Source organism: Schistosoma haematobium, chromosome ZW (genome assembly GCF_000699445.3).
Source record: "Schistosoma haematobium chromosome ZW, whole genome shotgun sequence".
Classification (NCBI taxonomy): Eukaryota; Metazoa; Platyhelminthes; class Trematoda; order Strigeidida; family Schistosomatidae; genus Schistosoma; species Schistosoma haematobium.
In genome coordinates this window covers 84,438,027-84,450,268 of record NC_067195.1, presented here as the reverse complement: position 1 = coordinate 84,450,268, position 12,242 = coordinate 84,438,027, and the positions used below count along the sequence as shown (strand labels likewise).

Here is a 12,242-nt window from a genome sequence, read left to right as displayed (position 1 = left end):
ATGTCTAGGATGGACAACTTTAAAATTTGAAATGCTGAAAGTAAGCCTGTTGTTGCCCCCTGAACTCGTAAGTCGAGTCAGATCCCTCTGAAGTGCCGGCTTATCATTTTGGTTGCAAACTTCCTTCCAGAGATTCATATCATTAACAAAAAGTAATGAACCAGATAATTCCTGTTGTGGAAATTTGTTTATATACATTAAAAAAGAAGGGAAGGTGGAAATAAACTCCGGGGGCCCCCATTAGTCTATTTTATAGCCTGATAGAAGACTAGATTAAACCTGACCTTAAAAATTCTCTTATTTAGATGGGAAGTAGGTCCACCAATCGATGGTGATTTTACACCTAATCGTTTGGGATTATTGATAAGAGATATGTGATTGACCCCATTAAAAGCTTTGGCAGGTCAGTGTTTATGTCGGCAACCTTCCCCTTGCGTTCATGGATGGTTATCCATCTGTCCACCGCGGTCAGCGGGTTGGTTATGAAAGAGCGGTCTTTTCTGAAATCGGAGAGAAATGAACTTTGTGGATAGTGAGTAGTCTAGTAGACAGTCGCATATCGGGGACCCTATAATATTTGGGGTTAGTGAGAGACGCGCTACCGGCATGTAGTATGAAGGTTCACTGTGTCAACATCCTTTAAATATTGGTGTGATGAGAGCCAGACTCCAATTTTCTGGCAATGTGCCAGAAAATGTGCCACATTCTAACGAATGTGAGAACATCACACTAAACGGTGTTTTCGAGATTGAAGCTGCTTCCCTCCCTGCCTCCCTCCATATCCGGGTCTATAGAAGTGTCATTGTTTTAGTGCTGTAGTTTCCGATACACCAAGCCAACGCTCAGGTTCACTTTTAAGAGTCCAGTGCAGTTACAAGTCAAGCTTTCATCACTATAGTTTGTGTGTGTCGGTTGAAATGTCCGAGAGTACTGCTCACCCAGTAGGTCGGCAACGTTACTGCCGTTGGTTAGGACATTTAAACCTAGCGAATTGGAAACGCCTGTTTTGGCCTATCGAGAAGAGGCTGTGTGACGGAATAAGCCTTGTGGATTGGAGACAAGTTTATTGATTAGCTTTATTCAGTACCTAAATCTGTCTGGTGAGACTAGAATTTATGAACGACCTCAGGTAGATGGTCTTGATGGAGTTTTGTTTTCTGAGCTGGATGGTTCGGTCGTGAAGCATTCATTGTGACTTCACTTCTACCTGAAGTTTGTTCGGAAGAACGATGAAAGCTCCACGACCAAACTATATGTTAGGATAGTCGGAAAAATATACCAATAGTTATCGTGTTAAGTCTATGGTGGCCTTGGACCTTAAATGTACATTTCCTATTGGTCGATGTTTATTTCACTTGTTAAATATTGTGTCAATGTTGTTTTCTATTTTATGGTACGATGTGGTTTGTTTGTTTGGTATATAAATAAAGTATGTCTGAAATACAATGATTCATAACTCAGAGGCTGTGACTTGTGTTCTTGACTCAACTGGCTAGGACAGACAGCGAAGCAGGGCCAATCAGGGCACTAGGTCGTCCTTACGTGTTTACGTGTCACTGTCACAGGAGTGGTCGATAAATACGCTGCTTATCATAACCTGCAGTCACCCGTTACAACACTATACAGCTCAGAAAACAAAACTCCATCAAAAAGATTAAAGTCTCCTAGAATCAGGATATGAGTGTATCCGAGACGAGTAGAGCAGGGTTATCTTTGCAGCATACGATTTTCAATCTCGGTGTCAGCAGTGGAACTCCTGCAGGTAACTCCAACTAGACACCTCGAGGTGTTAGACAACCTTATTGAGTGTCATACAGATTTATCATGGCTGATAAACTCTCTAGTGTACACTAGATGTGCTACCAAGCAAGACTGCAGACACAGAGGCAGTTCGCTCTCATTCCTGTTTTCCTGTTGTTATGAAACAAAGTCATGCCGTATATTACTAGCTTCTGGTTCGTAATTTTAGAAGAGACCCATGTTTCAGATATTCCTCTCAGATGAATATTATTAACATTAAATATTTCACACAACACATCCGTTTTATTCGGTAATCCTGTATTGTTCATATACAAGCGGTTCATACTTTCAATTTGAATATCTTAGATCTTCTCGTTTTGTTGTCTGAATGAGCCTTATGTGGATGAATTGCAACCTACCTATACAGGGATTTCTGTGTTGGGAACCCCTATCCCTTCGTTTTTCCCATGATTTTGACAGTCCACAAGCGTAATAGTCAGATCCAGTTTGCTTTTGTGTCCGATCCTGGTATCACGTGAACTATCCGGATGCATGTGGACTCCAGTTGGCAACCGTCTGTCGGCATGAAACGAGAGTTGAGGCCTGGGGAGATGTGAAGGTTATCCTCATTAGTCCTGGTCTAATATACTGGTCCTCCTTGATTGTTAACAACATTTGTTGAGTCAATATGATCTTAAGCCTCAAGATGTCCTTGAGGAATTTCCACTCCAGAATATCAGAGTCTGTGTAGTCGAGGTCCGTTTTCCCGCAAACACTTTGCACGATTATATCTATTCTGCAATACAACGGCTTGTGAGGTTCCCTGGAGATGTTCCCGATGAGTGTCTTCAGAATATGGTATATCAAGTAGTATTTCCACATCGCCGTCTGAGTTCGGCTGATGATTAGCAAGCAGAACATCTTCTATGTCGGCAGTGCTGGCAAACAGTACACGAAGTCTTGGGTGGTTTCGGTGCTTGGAGTCTTTACCCTGACTGAGCCGTGTGGCCGTCAGTGGCTCAATTTCGGGAAGTGTGAGCTTCCTGTTGAAATCTTCCCAGAGCATCCAGTAAGCAGGACAAAAGCGACAGACAATTTATAGTTTATCAAAAAGTAAAGGCGTGAACCTCAAGAGAACAAACAAATTATCAGATATTTGATACGGCTGATAAATAATGGGTCACGAAAACATCAAGAATTCCTAACCAAACTATCCATCAGACCGAAGAACTTCAATATTATACGACAGATCACTTATCATTGGACATTCTACAAGATATCATAGAGGACAAAGATTCAGGTGGTTCAAATAGTTCCGGACAGAATAGAAAAAGCTTTCGCTTAACGGGCTATCGCACCTAGTAGCACTCAACCACCAATGCCTCCATGTGGGGACCCGAATGTGTTTAACGACAAAAAAGAAAGAAGGAATATTAGTAAACATAGTGAGACACTGTCCTTAGTCCCTTTGGATATGTCAAGTTGCCTGTTAAAGGACTCCTGAAAATTTGTTTGGGCTAGCTCAGCCGTTTGAGAGATCCGGAATTCGACTATTGGTAAAGATTTAGTATACCTACAGTACATTATTCTGTTGTGTTTCCAATATCTTTGTGTTACCCCAAAGAGTTGTGTTGGGACTGAGATTTAGTAAGTATTTAATGGTGTATCCAGAAGTGTTTAGGATGTCTATATTCTGATGAGTAAAGGTTCAGTGATTGGAGGACCTTTTCATAGGACTTATATTTTATAGTCGTCGAACTGATTTCATGGCTCACTTTTGAATACGTCCCAGTGTATTTTTATTCTTTGGGAATGAGTGAGTAAATATTATGTTTTCATACTCAAAATGATTCCTATCACTGTTATTGAAGATTAGGTGGAACGTGCTTCCGTCAGATGGGCTGCAAAGGCACATGTGCACTGAAGACAAATATATGGTATTATACGGAATTACAGTGCAAATTATTTTGAAAAATTTATTCACCACTGAGCTTATCTTCCGAAATGACTAACGATATCACATTTTCCACCGTCTGAAAGGACCACAGATTGTGACACTCAATGTTTAATTTCATTGACTTTCTGCAAGTAGCAAACAAAACTTCTTATTGTTGTATAGAACCATCAAGCCTTTCAGGTATATGTTTATTATACAATTTCAACATTCGTTCAACAGAAGCCACAGCATAAACTTAGCAATAACGAAATATAAAATTCGTTTTCATTTTTGGTTATCAAGATTTCACATAGTTTCATTGACTTTTTCTGGCCGGGATACAGTTTTACTGTCGAAACCCAAAAGCATAAACATTTAGGGAGGCGATAATCCCACGAACATAGCTAGACACTTACTTATTCCTGCTTTCAATTTATACTAAGTTCGTTAGCTTGCAAAACCTGTCACGCGATAACTTAAACTTGACGTAATATGGTCTCGAATTCAAGGTAGTTTATAATTCCATGGAAAAGTAGAGCTGAAATACAGTGAGAGCTGAGGAGACCCTCAAGTATGTATCCGTGTTAGTTAATATTTAAGGCGAATACTAAAAAGTTGGAGATATTCTTGGTCGGTACATCAACAACATTTTTTTCACTAATTTATGGTAATAACACAGTGATAATTGTGCTGAACCAATGAAAATATCGATATTCACCAAAGTGGACACTCATGAAGCAGGGGGTATTGGCCTTGTGACGTCAGAAGAATATCGGCTTTCACCATGCGGCTTCATAATTTTTCTGGAAGACCTTCAACTCCCAAACTCGAGTGTAAATGGTGCAATTTGTTTATTCTAGTTAGCGTGAGGTTGGGGACCTGATGCTGAACCCTCCTTCTTCATTCGGGCTTGGAACTGGCAGTAAGCCTAGGATTGCTACAAGAGTGGTTACTCATGAAGCAAATGCTATTTGGTTTAATCTTTGATAATTACAAATTAAATGTAAACATTTGCGTCTAATGAAAAACTACTGTCTCCAGCTGAAAACATGTTATTATTGACCGTTACGCTCAAAAATAATTTTCTTAATCGCAACCAGTAACATAGAACTAATAACTGAAGCGCGGAAAACACATCAGTTCGACCTTGATCTGGGTCGGTCCTTTGGTTCAGTGGGCAGTAAGTTGATGACATCGTAAGATAATTTTTTATTAGGTACGAAATTTTTGTGTGTGTAAATCTTGATATAAAATGTTCTTTGTCTCTTGGTTTTCCGATATTTTGTGTTTTTTAAGGCACATAAATATTTATGCATTCAACAAGTACAAAGGAATCGTTAGTTCATACGAACACCATAAAGGCCTTTAGCAAATAAACTTGTGCAAGGAAGACCATTTTTTGGAATGACCATAATTAAAAGGCTCAGCTGACGTGAAATTGCTTTTCAACTAGTCGCTTTTATTTAGAAAGTCTAATAAACGAGTTTTAAGCTGAAGCTTAGACATTGAGGTCCGGACGTTTTGACCGCTCAACTATTTCTGTGCAGAGTGTTGCTTGCAGCATTTTTTTCCAGACAAAGCCATATCGGTCGACCGTTGTGTTTTTACAGTACCAATAAAAGAATTTGTTTTAGCTTCCACTTATTGAGTCTGCTTGTGATCTCAGTGAGAATCCCGATTGTATTTTAAGTGTCAAATTCTATGAACGACACTCTTATTAAATTCAGCACCCGAAAATCATTCAGAAGTCACACTGAGATCATAAGTGGACTCACTTAGTGGAAGCTAAAATAGCTTTTTCACTGTTATTGTAGAATCCAATGGTTGGATTTTATTTCAAAGGGATTTTAAAATCCTAATTAAGAGTTTTAGTTGTTTTGAACGTCATTTTATTTCCTAAAGATTTATTATTTACCTAATATGTCATTAAACGATCTATAGAACAGGTTGATGTACTGTGTTATGATTTGGTCAGTTCTTGAAAGCTTATTATCATTTTATGGTTTTAAAACAACACTCATGAACTTGAGTCATACTTATATCCCGAAAGTAATGTTCACTGCTTTAGCTACGTTTTTTAGACGGGCGGTTACTCCTTCATGAATATTCTTTATCAATTCCTGGCCCGTGTATCTTTTCAAAAGTCTACAAAAGTGCTTGGTATTTCAAAGTACTATGATTTTTTTGAAGTATACATGTTTGAGAAAATAGTCTTCGGCTTTATTCATAATCTAAAGCATGAAATTTTGACGTGAAGTGCTCTAAAGTGTTTTCGTTATGACATAAGTTGATGTATTAACAACCCAGTTTTTATCACTTAAGTAGCCCCTGAATACCCAGCTATGGTCGAGAGTGGGGAGGGCCCACCCCTTCTCGAAATGCTCTCACATGGCCACGCGTATACAGCCTCTTCCAGAGAAGTCCTACTCACTGCCTTCTAGCGGCATTACTGTTGTTTACGAAAATGAAAGGACGAAAAGCGAATATCCGGCGCTCTAACCGGATCCCAAACCAATGGTGCACATGGGCTCCAGTATCCTGAGGGAACAAATGGCGTATGAACCAATCGTTGGTCACCGACTACCATGGGACTGCATCTCCTCACGATGCTCCACTGCCTTGTGGGTCAGACCTTTAGGTCAAAGGTTCGGGGTGTGACCTCCTAAGAAAACCACCTGCTTTGGTCTGGGCACTCGGGCAGTATCACAGCCCACACACAAATAAAATGAAAATGACGATATTTACTGAAAATTCTATTCACGCTTCGATTAACAGTCAAACCATTCACATTATTATTACTATTTACAACGTCACTTATTCACTCTCTTTTATTCCTACTTTGTGTATCCTTATTTTTCCGGCTAGTACTACAATACTTGTCGAACGCACTTTCTGGAGAAGAACAGTTAACTGGTGGTAAAACTCATCCTTGATTGCATCCGGGCTGCAATCTGTCGGGGCACAGGCGGAGATGACGAAAAAACGTCGTTTCTCACGCCGATTTCTTCTCACTTTGATGGAACTTTCTAATCTAACAGCACATAACCGACTGTTAATGGGGATCCAATCGATTAGTGCTGCCTCAGCTCTAGCGCTTAGTGTGACACCAACGCCAGCAAGACCAGACGAAGATGCCACAGGGTCCCCGGATAAACGCACATAAAACAAGCTTTTTGAAGCGACAGATGGAGAGCGAATTTGTAGTACTTCACCAGAGTCTTCAATACGGGTCTCAAAATTTTTATTACTTCATTCTTATATTCCCTACTACTATCATTCTTATTTCTTATCAGTTATCTTGTCGATTTCCTATAGCTGTCCTGATATGTTTCGGTAATTTAGACCCAAATGTGTTAGTTCCTAGGTCGTTTATGTTTGAGTTATTCGTTTTGCCGCGGGGTTCTGATTTGTCGGAGTCCAATCAAGTTAGTTGAAAGCTATACTAAAAGTTGTTTAGAGGTTTTACAAGAATGAAAGTATTCATTACTTCGTTCTATTCAAATACCCTGTAGTCACCCTAAAACTTAGCTTAGAATTTTGATACCATTTTAATGCTCTGCAGCCTGCATTTAATCCTGTCGTGTAGTTTTATCATGAACAGCTTAGGTCATGTTTTAATACACAGTTTTCTTTCACGTTTTAGTTGTTTTAACAAATAAAATTAAGTTTTATGAACATCTAGAAGGCGGAATGTCAACGTGTGCACCACATTCATACCGAAATATAAATGGTTCCGAATATATATGGGGATTCGAAGGAGTTCCGTTCAACTTGGTAGTCAATAGCGCCATATTCGTCGTAAGTTATGTTGCTTTAAAGCGTTCGTCAATAAAGTAACGTATAAATTAATTGACTAAAACGATTAGAGACTTGTTTTTTATTTTAGTACTGTTTGTCACGTAATGTGTGATATGTACACAATCTGAATTTATTATTTCCTGGTTCCAGGTTAGATAGCCTAGAATGGGTGTCTTGAGTGTGAAACGTTGCAAGAATACTATTTATTAATTATGGTATTCTGTGTCTTATTTATTTATTTAAACACATGAATATTGGTACAAGAGAGCGCCAATATATATGCGCCACACAAAACAATGAAAATTCGAGAGGAATACAAAGAAAGAAAAAAAAGCTAAGGAGCGCAACAAAAAAAAGAGAGAACAATAACGAAGAGATTGGTGTAAGGTAATGTGCTAGTAATCAGGGAACGCAAAGGTAAAATCGGAAGAAATCTTTCAGGTAAGGGAGACACAACCACTTTTTATGAAGAAAGTAAAAGAAGGTTACAGCAGGATCGCCACTGGCTTCTATTCTGAGCCATATCTGATAACGTCTCTAGCCACTGTGTAGCACCATCTCTCAGACCCCAACCAGGGAGTCGTGAAGGACCAACACAAGCCAGACCTCTGCAGCTTTCTTTCATGCCACGACACCATGTCATACAATGACCACCTCTCCGCTTCTTCCAACCAGTCCCAGAGTCGGCAAATAATGCACGACGTGGAATTCTCTGGGACGACATTCGGAGAACATGTCCAAGCCACCGAAGTCGATGTTTCAAGATGGTGACACCAATTGAATTATCATCTCTGTGCCCGAACACACGATGCCGAGCCTCTGCATTACTGACATGGTGTTGCCACTGAATGTCAGCAATCCTTCGGAGACGGCGATGATCGAACACAGAGAGTCGTCTAACGTCCTCAACTCGGAGAGGCCAGGTTTCACAAGCATAGAGCAAAACTGCTCTCACCGACGCGTTGTAGATCCAACCTTTTACAGCCAGACTAACATCACGAAGGCGCCAAAGATGGCCCAGATTGGCATAAGCCGCTCTGGCTTTCAGTCAGTCAGTCAGTCAGTAACAACGTAGAACTTCGTACGTACGTACATCAGTTCGAGTTGCCACGCCACTTTCACTATACGTCCATTGATCTCATCACTCACATCCCCACCAGCACTTATGCAGCTACCCAGATACACGAACTTCTCGACTACGTCTATCTGCTCACCATCCAGGGTGAGTACAGGATTGGAATCCTGCCAGTCTTGTAGAAGTACTTTGCACTTCGAAGGTGCAAAGCACATACCGTACCTACGGACACTGATTGCCAACTGATTAAGTGCGAATTGCATGTCTTGGGCATTATCGCACAGTAAGACAATATCGTCCGCATACTCAAGGTCGAGAAGTCTTTCTCCAGGCAACAGATCCACACTGCCATTATTTACATCCATCAGAGCTGTTTCCAGAATGTCATCGATGGCAAAGTTGAAGAGGAATTGTGAGATTGGGCAACCCTGCCTAACCCCACTACTCGAATGGAACAATGGAGAGAGGTGGTTGTATGCCCTCACTCTGCCTGAGGTGTTTGTATATAGGGCTTTCAAGATGTTAATAAACTTCTCAGGCACACCCTTCTTCAAGAGACAATCCCAGAAAACAGTCCTATCCAACGAATCGAAGGCAGCTCTGATGTCAAGAAACACTACGATTGTTGGCCTTTGATAAGTATGACGGTGTTCTAACATTTGGCGGAGGGTGAAGATATGATCAATACATCCTCTGTGTCTACATGATTGTTTACTGTTATTAAATCTACAGAAACAAATTGGTTCTATTTTACCCAATATACTTGATGTTATTTATATCAAAACTAATGATCATGCAATCATTATACCGTAGTATCAAGTGTTAAGATTCATTAAACTCAAGTCTAAGATTTCGTCCGTATGATCTTCAAGTTTATAAAATAACGAGTTTTTGTTAAAGAAAAAATCTACATTCGATTTCATAAATGTATATAATTTATTTCATTTATCGTAACATTATGAGGTTGCTCCTTCTATAATTGAATAAATACTATACGTGATGTAAGTTAATCAGCACCCTTAATTATTATTTTTAACTTCAATGCAAATCATCTAGTGAGTAGTTTTTCATTACATATTCATTTATGATCATATGGTCAGAAAACATGACAGGATCTTTGAAGTCCAGGTTTTTTGACGTGCCAACTAACCTTGTAAAGCAATTGTTAATTACAATGTTTTATACATTTACACCGTTAGTCTGCTGATAATAAAGTTTACCATTCAACTGCGAACACTTTTGACCACATTTTACACATCTAACTGAGGTGTCGTTAAAATCTGTTAATGGAATAACGAATATGTAGACAATTGTTAGAATGAGCCATAAAAGGGCAAACTTTCATACATACTATTCTTAATACTAGAGAGTAGTCAATGTACTATGGAGGTGTAGGTTTAGATATTTATAATCACTTTTTGAGCTATTAAAATGATGGATAGATAGAATGCTACTCGGTACTTAGTAATTTCACGTGACCTATTGTTAACTTCATAACCGAATTAATGATGTAGGCATTCGATCGAACTGTTGTTGAAAGATAATACGATTACCTAACACAATAGACTTTTACTCTGGTATATTGCAATGGTTTATTCAAAATAAACATCATTAGAGGTCTCTTGAAACACAAACTATAGGTATAGGTTTCTGAATTCGCTCACACACCAACAATATCCAGATCAAAGCTTTAGGCTTGATTCTTGCATTTTGCATCAATATTATCGTTGTAGCTAATGTGAATGATTATGTGCCAAATCACTTAACCTTTTAGTTTATTGGCTACGACAGTCTCACGAGCTTCAACCACATAGTTTAGACTTACCAACACGACTCAGTTCAATAGGCTATGACTTATTTCTGGTCAGTTGATCATATTCAAATAAGGTAAAGCAGTGCACTCTCCTGTCTAAGATTATTGGATAACTTCACCTCTGAAAAAGTGAAACCATTATTCAGTTTTCAGATTTTTTTATTACAATGCAACTAACTAGATTTCGGTAATCAGCGTGGATATTGTTTATTTGTTACACTGACTTTGTGATATTTTTTTTCTTCATAGATTTGTATTGGCCTGTACCTTGTATTACAAGAAATAATCGATAGAGAATTTGTCCCCAAAAGGTATATCTGTTCACAGTATGAACTTTAATGGTGTTCAACACTGAACTGGTGGAAAATCTTCTTGTTTAAACTACACACCGTTTGAGAATATCCAATGTTACTTTACGCTAATTTTTGTTTTCTTTAATGGTGAACGATTGTTCGCTAGGCTAAAGAGATGCAAATACTTTGTTAATTTACTCACACAAAATTTAAAACATCTGCTTTTCACTGTTGCCGAACTCCAATTGGGCGTCGAATAATTATGCACACTACGATTTTAGGAGTTATGCTAGTCAAGCTCATTCTTCCATAGTTACCAAAGAGGGTTTTCATGCCTTTTATCGTCAGTATTGATCAGTTGTCGAAATCAGTAAAATGACGACACGACTAGCTTACATATCTTAGTTTACATCTCATAAAACTGATAATACTTGACCATCATCCCTAAGGACCTCTACAGTTAATTTATCAAGGTTTGATGCTCTTCTTCGTTTTACATTAGCTACAGGTGCTTCAATTCTGTGAAGAATTGGGGGTTCGACCCTAATATTCTAATGAAGCTATTCGTAGATAGTGAGTATTTAGAGAGTAGTGCGAAGTCAGTCAAAATATCTCTTGACAGGTTGGCCTGATTTTTCCAATCATCTGGTCTAAGAATAAGTCACTATTTAAGGATATTCTCACCGAAGACCTTTTTTTTACTTTCAATCTCAGACATGTTGGTAGATGCAGACTACTTGGTTGGGGTCCGCGTGACTATCATAACCAATGGTTGGAGACTCTGTGTGACATGGTTCATAATCGATCACAATGGCGTAGGTGTATATACTCTTTGTCTTTCCTTAAACTATGAGATTAAAATTGCTTTATATCTTTCTACCTACTAATTCTTTCTCCCTGTATTATGTCCTTATTGCAATCTTTCTTTCATATATTACCACCATTGAATTAACTACTTCTATGAATTCGGTGTTCATCTTATGCTAATGCGGTATGGCAACTTGGATCGATGCTGACTGACTGACTTCCATCTACCTTATAAGTTTAATCTTATCTGTTAGCACTTTTAATTTGTGAAGTTTCTCTAAAAGTTCACTGACTACATTTTTGTTATTATCAAACCTCAAAATATTTTGTATTAATTTCTTTTAATAAATTAGTGATTCAAACAATTAAATTTGGTATTATCATTAGGGTTTTGAATTAAATCCTAAACACATTTCATATTAAGTTAAATAAAAGAAAGAAAACAACTTTAAACGTAAATATGTTGATTACATATTAGAATTTCGATAATGCAATGAGAAGACGTAGTTTATCAGAATTATGTGATATATTTGCGCAATACATTTCGAACAATCTGATCACACATATACATGTTAAGAACATTTATATATGAAAATTAAAAGGTCAACTAGACAGGTTAAGGGTAAGTCATAACAAAGGAAAAATATTAAAGTACACAAAAACAAATGTGATTACCACTCTGGATAGTAAATCAGTACTACTAGGGTAGGTTAAGTGTAAGGACAAATTGTTTTTAAACACATAAAGGGTGTTTCAATTTCCGTATAGCCAAGGCTTCAA

The 12,242-nt window shown here is 38.3% G+C and overlaps 1 protein-coding gene across 1 annotated transcript in view; it reads left to right on the top strand.

Moving 5' to 3' along the window:
* The first annotated feature begins 4,788 nt into the window (after window positions 1-4,788).
* TMEM63C_1 (Transmembrane protein 63C) overlaps window positions 4,789-12,242 on the top strand; it is a 47,976-nt gene continuing 40,522 nt past the window's right edge. The window contains exons 1-3 of the mRNA XM_051212520.1: window positions 4,789-4,892; window positions 7,320-7,474; window positions 10,612-10,673. Coding sequence (XP_051072705.1) covers window positions 7,367-7,474; window positions 10,612-10,673 — 170 coding nt within the window. The 5' untranslated portion in view covers window positions 4,789-4,892; window positions 7,320-7,366. The remainder of the gene's footprint in view (window positions 4,893-7,319; window positions 7,475-10,611; window positions 10,674-12,242) is intronic.